This window comes from Heliangelus exortis, chromosome 1 (genome assembly GCF_036169615.1).
Source record: "Heliangelus exortis chromosome 1, bHelExo1.hap1, whole genome shotgun sequence".
NCBI lineage: Eukaryota > Metazoa > Chordata > Aves > Apodiformes > Trochilidae > Heliangelus > Heliangelus exortis.
In genome coordinates, this window is record NC_092422.1 from 25,362,083 (window position 1) to 25,376,934 (window position 14,852).

The window sequence follows — 14,852 nt, forward strand, 5'->3', positions numbered from 1 at the left end:
ACCAGTGGTTAAAACTACGTGGTCAGATGCTTTGACAAGAAGGTCCCTGACTTTATGACAAGTGATTTTCTAAGTTTAATCATAAGCTTGTAAATGCACATTTAACTTTTCATGTTTCATCTTTCAGGGTGGCATTAGGTCAGCAGAAGAGGATTTGGCTTTGACAGCCTTTGTAACTATAGCATTGCAAAAGGCTCTCCAGGTCTACAACTCACCTGATGTGGTAGGGAGACTGATTATTTAAGTATTGCACAATGGCCTGCACACCCTGCTCTCTGCTCATAATACTGTGTAATGATGGTGATAATGATAATGGGGAGGTAAAAGTGCATTTATATCTCTGGTGGTTATGAAAATATGTTGTGTCCTAATGTAGAACCAAGTGTTTTGAGGTATGCACTACTTCAATCATACGCAAAAGTTATGAAAATTGTCTCAAAAATTATGTATAGTGAAGTATTCTAATTTCCCAGTACTCTCACTAGCAGTAACAGTCAGTAGGTCCAAATAACCTTTTCAAATGGATCTATTCTGTTTTCACAGGTACAGGTGATTAGCAAAGCAGTGGGTTACATGAGAAACCAACTTCCAAGGAGTGCTAACTGCTATTCTACAGCCATCACTGCTTATGCTCTGACACTTGTGAAGTCTGATAGTGAAGGAGCTCGATTTGCTAAAGAAAAATTAAGGGGCTGTTCTGTTTTTGATGCAGGTACTGGTAAGCAGTCTTAAAAATTCAGAAAGAAAGCACTTTGTCAAATTAGAGCACTTTGAGCACTCCTACATGATCAAAACAAATTCAAGAAAATTAAGTCTTTGATTTTATAGAAGTGTGTGTGTGTGTAATAAACTTAATTATTCAAATTACATCCTAAATATTTCAATGTTGAAATTGTAATATGTGATTTATATAATTAGTATCATTATGAAGTGACAACTGAGCATGGTGAAGTTTGGATCATGATCCTACTTGATATCAAAATTGGAACAAACTCTTGTAAATAGTCATTTAACTTCTCTGCTTCCTTTGCTGCCTACCAGAGTTTCCACACCTCTGAAGTGTGAGTGGAAAACTACATATGGGAGTAGTCCAGGTTGGATTTGTGATCAAGAGGGAAAGGGATAATTTCCAGCCCACCTCAAGTGGTTTGTTCCAACTCCACCTGAATGTCACCTCTTCCCACTTTGGTTGTGGTCAATGCTGAGTTGGTTTGTTGTGTGGCTGCATTGCCACACTATTAATTTCTCTCTCTTTTTTTTTTTTTTTTTTTTTTTTTTTGGTAAATTCATTACAGTTTAGTAGCCATAGTTTAAGCATGGGGAATATGCATCTCCTTAATCAAGACTGGATTTACAGGCATAATTAATACTACTGTCTCTCAGGGAACACCAGACACAATGCTACCACACCATCAGATGGACATTGCTGTACAACAGGGTCATTAGATGTGATGACTGGAAAAAAGTTAAAACTGAACAGTTTTAATTGGAAACTGGACAGTTAAAACTGAAAACTGGGGTTTTCCTTTTCCACCATCTCTGCTTCCCAACAGATTTGTTGCTCTCGTGACAGCATCTGTGTCTTGTGGTTCCTCAGGGCCATGACATGAACTATCAGCTGTGTAGAAAACCAGCCATTTTTGGCAAATTTCTTTACCAAGGGGATTCAAGACTGGGTTATTCTTGCAGAAAAGCAGCAGCGTTACTGGGGAAATGGCAACGATGCAGTCTCAGTGGAAACCACTGCCTATGCACTGCTTCAAACACTGCTCCTGGAAGACATGGAGTATGCAAGGCCTATTGCTACGTGGCTGACAGAAAGAAGGAATTATGGTGGAGGATACTGTTCTACACAGGTGCCTGACCTCCAGTATAGTGGAGTTTCAGGGGGTGGGAAGAAAATGGAAACCTCATAGAATCTTTCTTTTAGATTTGAGAGCATCATAACAGTTAATCCTGAAATTCTTTGGTCTCTGAATCACTAAAGACTTTGGCTCATTAATAAAAAATGAGTCAAAATAGAGTTTTTATAAACAAGCAAAAATTCCTTGTCTTTATGCAGACTTATGATAAATGAGGGTCAGAACTACAGTGATTTTAGGAGGTTGGGAAGTGAAATAGTCTGTGCAGGTAGGAATAGACAGACACAGGAGAACTTCAAATGAGAAAAAAACATAAACTGAAAAATAGCTCCAGATGACTAATCATGTCATCATACATGTTGTTGAAATAACCTGGCAAGATTGTTAAATTTTTTGCATCTCTTTCTCCCTTAGGACACAGTGGTGGCCCTAGAAGCTCTGTCAGCATACAGCATACAGACACTGAGCACTGCATCCACCAACCTGACTGTGAATCTGGGAACACCTGGAAGACAAAAAGACTACAGTATTACTCTGACTGATGCTGAGGACACGATTCACAAGAAGCTAGAGGTGCACAATCATCCATTGTTTCAGTGCTTCTTTCACTCAAAACACTGAGGAGAGACATGGGGTCAATTAGCCCAGGTTTTCTTATGTTAAGCAATCATGATGTAGCTTTACAGTAGTAGTTTATAGTAGTTTATAGTATAAACGTAGTTTATAGTATTTTTAAATAATTTAATCTGTAAAGCAACAGAATCCTTTTGAAAAAAAAAGAAAGAAACCAACAGATGCTTAGACACCCTTAGACACTTTAGACACCATTTCCTGCCTGTCCAAGGCCTTTGATGATATGAATCTCCCCCAGTAGTGAAGAACAGCCAGGAGCCCAAGTCTTGTTAGGAAATGAGGAAGAAGAGGAATATATTCTGATATTCAATGCCTTTGGGACCAGTGAAAATGTCAAATCAAAGGAGAGAGTGAAGCTGGGAAAATATGTCTCCTAGGCCCCAGAATGGCAGAGTAAGATGCACCAGCATAGCATGTTAAAAATGAGACTTGAGGTCTTCTGTTTCCATAGTTTTCCTTACTCCAGTTCTGAGGGTTAAAGGCAGAGAATACCACCCAGATTGCAGGGAAGCAATAGGTCAGTTGCTCTGAGTTGATAAAATGCTGACTAAATCTCTTTTTCTTTTTTTTTTTTTTTTTCTTGGTTTGCAGTTTGAACTTGGGAGGAAACTTCAAGTGTCTGTACATGGCAGAGGAAATGGGACGATGAGTGTAAGCTGTAAACCAGAAATTTGGAGTCCAATTGGACTTTTTAAAACTGTTTTTGGAAACACAGTGAGAAATTACTTGCTGTGTCTTCATCAATTGTTCTCCTACCTCAAATTTGGGGCCTACAGACTGCCTTGATGGGCAGTCAAGTTGTCCTGTTTTTAACTTTACTTCTGAGGGGTGGCAATGTTAATAGAAGAGGATGGAGTTTACAAGGCCCACTTGTGCTTGAAAAGAAAGAACTATCCCAAAGGTCCCACACTATTTGTGATTTTCATCTCCTGCTTATAGACAGCAGTCCCCTGTGACCAGTCTGTGCCTCTGGAAGTCTGCTGTTTCTCTTCACAATCCCATGCCCCATCAACATTTGCTGAAATCCTGGATGTGTAAATCTCTTGTCATTTGAATTATATATTTAGTAGCTGGCTGTCTGTGTGTCCATCTTAGGTATTAAAAGTGTACTGGTCTTCTGAGCTGAAGAACAACTCGTGTAATGATTTGATTTTGACAGTGGAAGTGGAAGGAAGAGTTAAGTATGATGGTGAGTGAAAAGGGGAGGGGCTGGGTACCACTTTTGGCCACCTGCTAATGATACTTTATGGCTTTCCATCCTTGGAAAGTGGGAATAAATGAATGAAACAAGATAAGAGAGAGCCCTCTGAACTCTGTCTGGCTGTTGTTTCATTCAGCTTATTAATAAATAGTTCTGTAACTATCTGCAAGACTGTAGGTGCAGCAGATACCTGACACGTACATGGGTATTATTAGTAACTCTTCCTTGCTACTGGGAGGAGGCAAATTCCCTTCCTGGTGCTCCTGACTGCCCTGAGGGGAAAGCTCAGCTCAGTTCCTGGAGTAGTAAGGGACTTACCACGGGGCCTTAAAAATTTTCTGGGGCAGATCTGTCATAGGTTTCTCATATAAGCAACACTGTTTTCCATCCTCTCAAGTGTGAACTCACCATCCTCACTGCCAATGTCTGACTTTTTTTCTCTTTGAATATCTAAGTTTTGGAGGCAGGGATTGTTGTTTACATATCTATGAATAGCCTAACCCATGTTTTAGCTAGATCTGTTTGTTCCCCTGACTATAATTGTGCCTAAAGTTTTAACTCTAAATGAATTAGAAATACTGATACAGCAAACTTTTATAAAACCCATAGAGATTGCATGACTGCCCACTGGTATTTATCATTATACATAAAGGAACTAATTACCAGATCCTTGGTCAAATTTCTGCATGACTGATCATGTCTGTCATCTCCAGAACCTGAATACTCTTATGAAAGCTATGATTATTCTGAAGACTCAGTTGCTGCAGAAAACAGCATGTTTGAGCCACTGTCTCAAATCGAGTGGTTTGATATCCACAGCAGAAGGAAAAGGGATGTGGTCTCTCCCAGTAAAGCAGGACCACTGCAGTACAAAGTCTGTGTCAGGTAGGTCTGGATAGCTGTTCATTAGAAAATGCATTCATTTTTGTTTCTAATTCTTCTTGGTCACCCTCTTCATACCTGCAAGCTCAGCATCCAGCATGGTGATCTGCATGCATGGTGAACCTGCAACCCCTCTCCTTTGGCAGGAGAATAGGTTCCCACAAGATGCAAGAGGTTTAGACAGTTTGCATAGACCTTATATGTGCATTTCAGTTTCTACCCCATCAGACTCTGGAGATACTCTAAAGCAGCTGCCTGGCTAATGAGTTGAAAGAAGTCTTTTATTAAAGAAAGTTGAAGTTGGAATACAGTAATAACATATTTAGAGAGTGTCATTGCTTTCTGGAGAGATACTGTTAGTTCCTTCATGGTCACACTCTGGCCTTGCAAAACAGAAGGGATAAGATGTCTACCACTATTTCAGAGACTAAAGGAGGCAGAAGGGATACCCCATTGTGGCAATCAAGAAGTGGCCAAGGGCAGAGCTAGTAAGAAAGGAATCCTCCCAGGCAGAATCAGACCAAAACACCTGCTTTTTCTCCCTTTCGCAGTCTGGCGGGAGTTGCAGAGACACAAAGTAGTGGCTGCCCTGAGTTCCCCTTCTAGAGAGGTGCAGGGTAGCAGAAGCAGAGTTTGCTCCCCTGTAGAATTTAGCTTTTCCACTGACTCTTGATAAAGCCTCAAAGGCACTGATTTTTATCCCTCCTCCAAAACGGTAGAAAGAACAATAGCAGGAGAGGACTCGAGTTACCCTAATTCCCAGGTTTTGTTTTTCCTACTTAAACATGAGTTCAGTGAATCACGTGCTGGCTGAAGCATTGTTTTCAATCAGCTGTCAGATCCATTGTCCTGCAGGACATTGCTGAGGCTTAAACAATACTGTGAAGCTCCCTTTGTTGGAGTTAAGACAGAGGAGAAAAACTGAAAGCACTGACTATATCACTATACCACAACTGCATTTTCCAGCAATGACACAGCTACCTGATTTTTTGAGAAGGTGGAAGCAGAAAGGACTGGAAGTCCAATGTATATACTTAGTGGATAGTTAGAGTGATGAGGATTATTGCCTTGGACAGCAAAGGTGATGTAAATTTGATTTTGCTCATAAGGAATTTGGATAAGCTGATTTCCTCAATCCACACTCTAGATAACAGAGAACAGACACTTTGTCAGTACTGTTTGCATTCCCAATCTTCAACAGTGTTTTTATGGTGGGATGAGCTGCCTTTTGAAGGTGATTGTTTCTGCCTACCAGCCAGAAAGAAAGCCTAGATGACAAGGTCAGGCAAGACACCTGGGTTTTAGATAACCATTAACTACCATAGATGACTATTTTTGCCACATGGCATTTAATGAGGTAGGCAGCTGTATTTCAATTAAAATCCACTTAGGAAAGTTAAGTGGAGTGGAACATTTTGTTTCACCATTAGTGAGTCTGAAGAGCCAAGTTCTTCAGTGCAATCTGGCTGCGGAGTGCAGATGTTCACTGGTGACTGTCTCCCCTCTAAAGGTCCACGGGTTCCAATGCACCAAAGATGTCCTTGGTTGATCTCACTCTGCTAAGTGGCCTGGAGCCTGACAGGAAGGATCTTGAGCAGGTTAGGAACACACTTTTCTGTGAAATCTCTTATAGCTATAGCCCTTTCCATAGAAAATTTGTCTTCCTAAATATTTTCAAAGTCCACAGAATAAAGAAGGGAAAGCAGGGTTTGGATATTTTTTTTTTTTTTTTTTTTTTTTTATATACAAGAAATGAAAATTATGTCATGAACAGAGTTAGGTTTTCTTAATCCTTTGTAACAGAGATCAGGGCAAAACTCAGCAAGGCACTGAAATACCTGCCTGTCCAAACATGGATTTCTGTCCCCACTGGCACTGTTGTCCCCTGACTGCCAGGACAGTCTGTTCTGTGCCTGAGGGGGGAAGGCAAGCACAACTTTTAGAGGCAGCTGCCATCAGGGCACAGTGACAGGGACATGGGGCACAGCACTCTGCAAAGGTGGCCACAGAGTTCTGGGTTCTGGAGCATTTGGTTTGCCCAGTTTCATGTCCCTAGGGACTTTCTCTTTCAGGGAGGAATAAAGAGGGCAGAATAAAGCAGACAGCTGAACAAAGCACACTGGAATATAGAGGGTGGTAGCAAAGGTGTTCCTGTTTTGCTGTCTTTTCATTCTGATTTGTTTGTTTATTTTCCTGCAGCTGGTGATGTCTTCAGACCAGTACATCCAGCACTATGAGTACAAAAAAGGAAGGGTTTTGCTCTACTTTGGTGAGGTAAGCATATATAGACTGCTTTTTAAACCTAATTGTTATTGTTTTTCACACTCTATTGCCCCCCTGTGATTTTTATATTATATTATTAGAGAATAACTGAAAAAGGAAGGAGGAGGGGAAGAAGGAAAACATGCACCTTCATTCTCCACCTTGCTGTGTTCTGGGAGATGGATCCCATGTTTGATATTTTGGCTTTGGCACCAAAAATAATTCCTCTCTAGACAGAAGAGCTGTTTCTTATTCAAGATTAACAGTGTTAACTGGTGGTTGTAACTGGTGGTTGTGTCAATCCCACATGGAAACCTTGCATGAGAAGTTCAGTATTTCTGGATTAAGTACAGATAGTGACCAATGCTCATCAAGCTCTCAAGTTCCTGTGTATATTTCAACATATTTTGGATAATGACTTGGCCCTAGACCCACATGAGTTGATTCATTTCCACAGCCAAGGCAAGGGAGTCCTGCACAGGCAGGATAATGATTATTTTAACCATAAAACAGACAAATGAAAAAATGTAAATGGTATTGCTACTATGACTGTCCTCTTAGGTAGTTTGTGTATTACTGTAGATCAGAAGCTGTCCCTGACCTTAGCATTTTACTAATAAAAGTGTATAGACTGATGACCACCAGTATGTGATACAAGGTGAATGTAAGACCCAGTTACTCCAGTGCCAGGTGGCTTTACTCAAAAGACAAAATGTTAACAGCACAGCAGTGATGATGTGAGTCCAGATCAGAGAGTTTCAGGCAGAGGACACTTTCACACGTCTCACAAAACTACCTTTACCAGACTCAGCTCATCCACCAAATCTCACAGTAAATTAATGGAATGAAAGGGAATGCCTTCTTCAAGCTGAGGATACAGACACCAGGATTAATTCACCTTTGCCATCAGAAACAAGTATTCAACAGGTAGTACAGGCATAAATGAATAAGGAACTGAATGGGGACAGTCAATTTGCTCATCACAACTATTGTTCCTCTTTTCTCCAGATCACAACTGGACCAGACCCAGACTGTATATCTTTTGGTGCAGAGCAAATCAATCCCATGGGTTTGGTCCAGCCAGCAAATGCCATCCTTTATGATTTTTACAACCCAGGTAAGGGCACAGGAAAATTATACATAATTCACTGGAAAAGAGACCCTCAAGAACAAATTCCAGTCTATAAAAAGGTGGTTTTGATGTAGCATGTGGAAACTCATGCTTTTGTTAGGTCTGAAAATAAGCTGCCTCAACTGCTCTCTTCTAGTACAATGGCTTAAGACCATGGAAATAGAGATCCTCTCAGGAAGAGCCCCTTACTGCAAACAGACTGAAAATACAAACTTTTACACTCATAGACTTTTGAATCAGGTTTCCTGAGTTCCTGTTTTTTCATGATACTTTTAAGCAAGTTCCATTCATATTATCTTTTTGGTCAGACTGTCTTTCCATCCATCCAAAATAGGCAGTCTTAGAAGTCTGGATTATGTCCTGTGCTTGCTGGGGAAACCAGTCTCACTCCCCATTCAAAGGAGGTTAATTGCAAATAATCCCCATTCACCAAAATTATGGAAACAATGTTTCAAAATTAGGTCAAATCTGTACCTTGCCTGAAGCTGAGTGATCCAAGATCCAAGGTTTAGACCCCTAATTAATGGTGATTCTACCTCCTTCTGAACCAGTAGAGTCTGTGATGGAAAGATGGATGTTTTTCAGAGGGTTTAACCTAATCCAAACCAAACCAGAAAAATAATTAAACAAAGAATCCAAAACAATGCTCTCCCCTCAAAAAAACAAAAAAACAAAAAAAAAAAAAAAAAAAAAAACCACCAAAAAACAAACAAAAAAACCCCCAAAACCCAATAAAAAAAAAAACCAAACCCCACCAACCCACAAACAAAAAAACCCAGAAACAACCCAAGCTGCTGCCCAGCTGAAAAGCAAGGTGATCTCTGGGTGCCCAGGTTATAGGGCTTCTTGGATAGCTGATGTGATCTCTAGTGCTCTGATTTCTCTGGGCCAGGGCAAAGCTGGGCTGCAAATGTAGGATCTGCTGCAGAGGCATTTGCAGCTGAGCTCCCTGAGACAACCCTTTTTGTTTCTTCTCCATAGATAGAAAGTGCAGTGTGTTCTACAGTGCTCCTGAGCACAGCACCATGCTGTCAAAGGTGTGCAATGCCAAGGTGTGCCAGTGTGCAGAAGGTAAGGAGTGACTAAAGAGGCAGGTCTAAAAGAAGATAGTTACTTCTAAGAACCATTAACCTGTTTGTTAATCCCAGAAGATATTATGTAAGTATCCTAATGCATAATCCAGGACACAGAGCATCCTCTACTATGTTCAGTATTAAACAAATTTTTTTTAAGATACCAATGACTGATTTGACAATTGAATGTAATGCCTGCATACATACACATATGTATGTAAATTCCTTCATCACACCTCTAAGTGGTTATCTCCCATTTTATTTTATTATTTGTTATAACTTTGAGTCAATGAGTACATGTAAACTCTATCTCTTTAAATCTCCATTTCTACAGAGACAGATATTTATTTTCTTTTCCCTAGGTCCCTGCCCAAGACAAAGATCAACTTTCAGTAAATCCCTAACACCAAACACACGTGTTAGTTTTGTCTGCTACGATCCTATTGTGGATTATGGTAAGGCATGAAAGGCAATTGTCAGTTTATTTTAAACATACTTCTTTTTTTAATAAGGAAAAAAAATTGTAGCTTTATATGCCCAGACCTCTCCTGAAGTGAGTAGGGTTTCTGTATCTGGCCTAGTAGGCTGAAATGGAAGCAAGTCATGTGCTACTCAAGTCATCAGGGGGATGAAAGGGAAAAGTAAAAGTCTCAGGAAGATGAAGTTAGGTGTTGGGGGCAGGAAACATGGACAACATTTTGCTACATGGTTGGAAAAGACCTGTGGTGTGAGAACCAGCATCCACTTCATCTCTAGTGTTACAGGACAGAGATGAAGAGCAGGCTTTCCATGATATGCCATAGCTCGGTAGCTTCTTCTGTGGAGCCAGGCAAATATTTTCTCCTTTGTTAATTTGCCTTTCTGGCCTTTTCTTTGGATGGAAAGTTGGAAGAGCTACTGAAGAAAGACTAGCTGAGCAGCTTCAGTAAGTTAATTGCTAACAGAAGGAAAGGAAAAAAGGTGAAAAACTGATCATATAGCATCTTCTTTAAAAAAACCACACAAGTCCAGAGGTTGATGATTAATACTCTAAAAGCATATTAGGTATACAGGATTACTATCCCATTGTCTCTCATATCCTCACAATTGGTGGGTGCACCAGCCTCTGTAAATAGACATCTGGTTAAAGCAGTTTTCCAGTTTTGGAAATAATTTCGTATTTCCATATGGCCTCACACAGTTGTTTGTTGCAGTGTATGAAGTGGAGATCCTCAGCAGTACACAGAAGAATGTTTTTGATTACTATGAGGCCAAAATCCACAGGATCCTTAAAGCCAGTAAGTATCAAAATGTTTGGCTCCTTTCATTCACCTGTAGGAAAACTACATTGATTATGTCTGAGCCATGCATGTCTTCTTTTGCTGTAGAAAGAAAGGTCAGATACACTTCTACTCCAAGTTTGCAAGGAGACTGATTTCTTGCGAGGCTCATTTGGTGCTGCTACCTCACTGCTCAGGTCAGGTCAGGGGTTGGTTGCTTTGGCTCACATTGTTCAGCAATCCAGAGCACGTGAGATTCAACCCCTTCAGATGAATTTAAACTCAAGACACATTCCAGCTGCATTCAGTCCATAGCTCCAAACTACAGCTAGTATAAGATAAACCTTCCAAAAACATGCATAGTGTGGGTATTAGGTCTTCTGCACGATCTGTTTCACTTTATAAACTGCTGTTATTGAGCCACATTTGTTTGCACTGTAGACACATCCTCTGACCTCTGTTTTGATGCTAGATGAATATTTGAACCCTTACAGAACAGGCCAGGAGTTGTCCACAATGACTTGCTTGTAGTCACTGAACAGAGGAAAACTTTTATAACTTTGATTTAATGATAGCGATAACAACAAAGAAGACTTTCTCTCTGTTTCTTTAGATGCAGTCTAAGATTTGCACTCTTCTCAGAAAACGTTCTTTGGCAGGCCTGCCATTCCAGCTGTACCCATTGAACCTTATCAGCAGCATCAGTGAATGCTGATATTCTTCAAAGTAATTTGTGGAGGGGCTGTCAGGTGACATCTCAGCCTTCAACCACTGTGATATCATGGGGTTGGCAGTTTTGAATTTGGCAGCCAGAGATTGCCTCTAAAAAGCAACTTCAAAGATTTCAAAATCTTCCCTGTCTGGAAGAGAATCATTATCTCATTTCTTTGATCTCTGCCCGGGGGACTGGCAGTGTCACACAGTACATCACAGCACACAACTTGTGATCTGAGGCCAATGTCCATTTCCTGTTGGAAAATCAGGTCCACACTTTGTGAGTCCTGAAACAGCATTGGTCATATCCAGGACTCTCCTTATGCTGGGAAATGTTAATGTACCCAGTGATTCAAACAGCAGCTGTGGGAAGTTACAGTACCATGATAGAAAGTTTCACAGATCCCTTCAGGAAACCTACAGGGTTTAGTTCTCTGGGCCCCATTTTGTTTGTACTCACAGCTTTTGGGCAAGCACTGGATTTTTTTTCTTGACAGCTAAGAGAAACATCCTTTAAATCTGAAGTTAAAGGGCTCATTCTCATCTTCTTTTTGACCCCTTTAAAATCCCTTGTGGTTTGTGCTGGATGATGCAGTTCATGACATCAGCAAGCTCCAACAGCCTTGGGAAAGGCTGGGAAGGGGCACAAAGCCATGATGATGAAGAAAAACTAAAGTGCTACATACAAAACAGCTCCTGACTGAACTAGAGTTGCTATCTTCTGTGTTTTCTGGGGCTATTTTGGCTGTTGCCATTACCAAGGTTAGGTGAGAATTAGTAGGGTGAATTCTCACTCCCTGGACCCCTGGCATTATTTCAGTACCAATCCTTGCAAATTAAAGTTTGATTCAGAGGACAGATGGTGGGAACATTTATTTGTGTTTGGGAGCAAAAGATAATTTTGCTGATGTGTGCTCTTTGGATTACCTTGATTATTAATAGAATTAGTGCACATGTTTTGGATGGCTCATACTCACACTTTCCTATGAGTCCTTCAGGGAAACAGTGCAGCTCATGCAAAATAGCACAGAATCATGGAGTTTTTTCACACTTTATAGACTCTAAAACCTAAGCAATTGCTTCCCTTAAATCCTGCCTGGATGCTATTGTATTTTAATTTTTTAATTGGAGATTTATAACTGAAAATGACATAATAATGTGATAAAGTAATAACTCAAATGCTTAAGATCCTGAGACTGGACAATCCCAGGCAATGCTCCAGGCTTGGAGAAGAGTGGCTGGAAAGCTGCCTGGCAGGAAAGGACCTTGGTGTATTGATTGACAGTCAGCTGCATATGAGCCAGCAATGTGCACAGGTGGCCAAGAAGGCCAATGGCATCCTGGCTTGTATCAGAAATTGTGTGACCAGCAGGACTGGGGAAGTGATCCTGACCCTGTACTTGGCACTGGTGAGGCCCCACCTCGAGTTCTGTGTTCAGTTTTGGGCACCTCAATACAAAAGGGACATTGAGTGTTGAAGCAGGTCCAAAGAAGGGCAACAAAGCTGGTGAAGGGTTTGGAAAACGTCCCCTATGAGGAGTGACTGAGGGTGTTGGGAGTATTTAGTCTGGGGAAAAGGAGGTTGAGGGGCAACTTTAGGGGTTGGTCTCTTCTCACTGGTGACAGGTGACAGGACAAGGGGAAATGGCCTCAAGCTGTGTCAGGAGAGACTTAAGTTTGATATCAGGAGAAACTTCTTTACAGAAAGGGTCGTTAGGCTCTGGAACAGGCTCCTCAGGGGGGTGGTTGAGTCTCCATCCCTGAATGTGTTTAAAAATCATCTGGATGTGGGACATAGTTTAGTGGTGGCTCATCAGGAATAGGGTAATAGGGTTAGTATGAGGCTGGACTCTCAGGTCTTTTGCAGCCTGAGCAATTCTATGATCTTATGATTCTACATGAGACCATTTTCATCTTTTTCTCAAGTAGTTCTGATTCAACTCTGCATTCCCTGAACTAAATAAAAATTAAGTACACCATATAGCATAGGAACAATAGAAAGGACTTGGGTTGTATAAGAAAACCGACAGTACTCTATTAATCTTTGGAAAAATGCAGGTGTGACCCAGCATATAATACTGAAGAGTGACTTTCCTCTGGCCTATCAGTACTGTATGTAAAATGAATATAAGTTCTAACTAGGAAAAATGTAAAAGTCTTTGTGCTAGGTTTCTCATATTAGCACTCTCTGTCCAATTGTCTGAAATCTTATTAGTGTTCTACTGCACATTTTTATTCTACTCTTAGGATTTTCTTTTGAATAGTGGACTTTCCACACTTGTAATGTAATACTTTAGAGACCAGTAAGCTGCACAAGCTTCTGGTAACTGATAGGAAGACTGTGGTGTCTTTCCTGTAATTTAAACTGCTTTTGTGTTGAGTTTGTCACCACATTTGTACATGACATTTTACATTATAGGTAGAAAGAGAGTAATAAATTAGAATATTGCTGTTATTTTTGGTTTTTTTTTCAATGGGGCTTTGAAAACTGTTGTTCAGCTAAGCCAGAAATCCCTTATTTTTTGTCAAGTAATGTTAAAAGAAATACCCTAACACCGCATGGCCATTTATTCCGATGCCAAGCCACAACTCTCAAATTAAATATTAACTTCATTTAGCAGCGGTGTAAATCATCCCAAGAGGTTGTGTTTATGGGCCACAGTTCTACTTTTTTCTTCTAGTTCATGGGGTTTTTCTCTTCTCTTTCCACAGCTGCTGATGAGAGCATCCAAGTGGGTGCACACCGACAGTTCCTGAAGCGCTCCGCATGCAGGTTAAAGGTGGTCCCTGGCAAACGGTACCTCCTGATGGGGAAAGATGGGAAACTGGTTGACTGCAACAACCAGTAAGTGCAATGGTTTCTGAGCAGCAGCTGCTGGTGGAGGGACAGTGATTCCAGAGGAGACTCAGTTAGAGAACCTGCAGAAAGCAAAGGGAAGGCCAAATTTCTGAAGGATTGATTCTGCTGGCTTTACTAAAATGCAGAGAGTGCTACTCCACAGCTTGTCAGAAGGCAAGCTGTGGGGAACAATTCAGCCACCTAAATCTATCAGCTCATCTATCTGTGCAGAACCTGCTTCTTATTCTTCTTAGAATCAAAATCTGGTCCTTATTCCACTGGGTTAAAAAATCAGATCTAGAAAAAGAAATGGGAAATGCTACACAGTTCCATCTACTACAGATGCCTTACACATTTCATGTGTGGGGGCCTGGGTGGGACTGTGGCTAAGAGCAGCTCTCAAAGTTTCTGTTATATCATGCATGCAAAGAGCATATTCTTCTGATTTCTCATGGTTGTGTTTTAATGAAACAAGGGAATGTGTCTGAGGAGGATTTAGTCAGCAAGGAACCTATGGATGTTTCATATCCCTTCAGTGTCTCTGAAAGCCTCTAGGAGATCTCAATCAAACTGTGAGCACCTTTTCCTTAAAAAGTCTCTTTCCCCCATCTCTGTATGACACCAATGTGAGTGCTGAAGCCAGGGGTCTGATTCAACAGAAGGCTGAAGACTCCAGCAGAGGTGAAACCTCTGAAGTCTTCTCCAGTCATAAAATGCCCGAAGCTTCATACCACAGAAAATTCAGAAACATTTTGGGGTAGTCAATAGAAACTAAAACCCCTTTCTCTGTGTCCCACTGGTGTGCACATGGGGCTTTTTTGTGCCACTTTGGAAAACTCCAAAGGGAGTTTTGTAGAAAATGTAGTCCAAGCTTCTCTGGTGTCACTCAAAGCACAGGTACAGCCAGGTTCATCCCAGCTTGGCATTGACCCTTCCCAAACTTTATTCAAAGTTCACCTATCCTGCTGATGAAACTCGGTTTCAGACAAGTTTCT

At 40.9% G+C, this 14,852-nt stretch overlaps 1 protein-coding gene across 3 annotated transcripts in view; it reads left to right on the plus strand.

The window, feature by feature from the left end:
- Positions 1–14,852, plus strand: part of LOC139793452 (complement C4-A-like) — a 51,550-nt gene that overhangs the window by 34,643 nt on the left and 2,055 nt on the right. For 2 of the 3 annotated variants that reach the window (XM_071738171.1, XM_071738180.1), the window contains 14 exons: positions 128–223; positions 544–712; positions 1,690–1,856; positions 2,277–2,435; positions 3,087–3,146; positions 3,591–3,684; positions 4,410–4,581; positions 6,089–6,176; positions 6,778–6,852; positions 7,849–7,957; positions 8,954–9,043; positions 9,408–9,500; positions 10,239–10,322; positions 13,731–13,863. In XM_071738171.1, coding sequence (XP_071594272.1) covers positions 128–223; positions 544–712; positions 1,690–1,856; positions 2,277–2,435; positions 3,087–3,146; positions 3,591–3,684; positions 4,410–4,581; positions 6,089–6,176; positions 6,778–6,852; positions 7,849–7,957; positions 8,954–9,043; positions 9,408–9,500; positions 10,239–10,322; positions 13,731–13,863 — 1,589 coding nt within the window. The remainder of the gene's footprint in view (positions 1–127; positions 224–543; positions 713–1,689; positions 1,857–2,276; positions 2,436–3,086; positions 3,147–3,590; positions 3,685–4,409; positions 4,582–6,088; positions 6,177–6,777; positions 6,853–7,848; positions 7,958–8,953; positions 9,044–9,407; positions 9,501–10,238; positions 10,323–13,730; positions 13,864–14,852) is intronic. The other variant, XM_071738190.1, reaches the window with a different exon arrangement.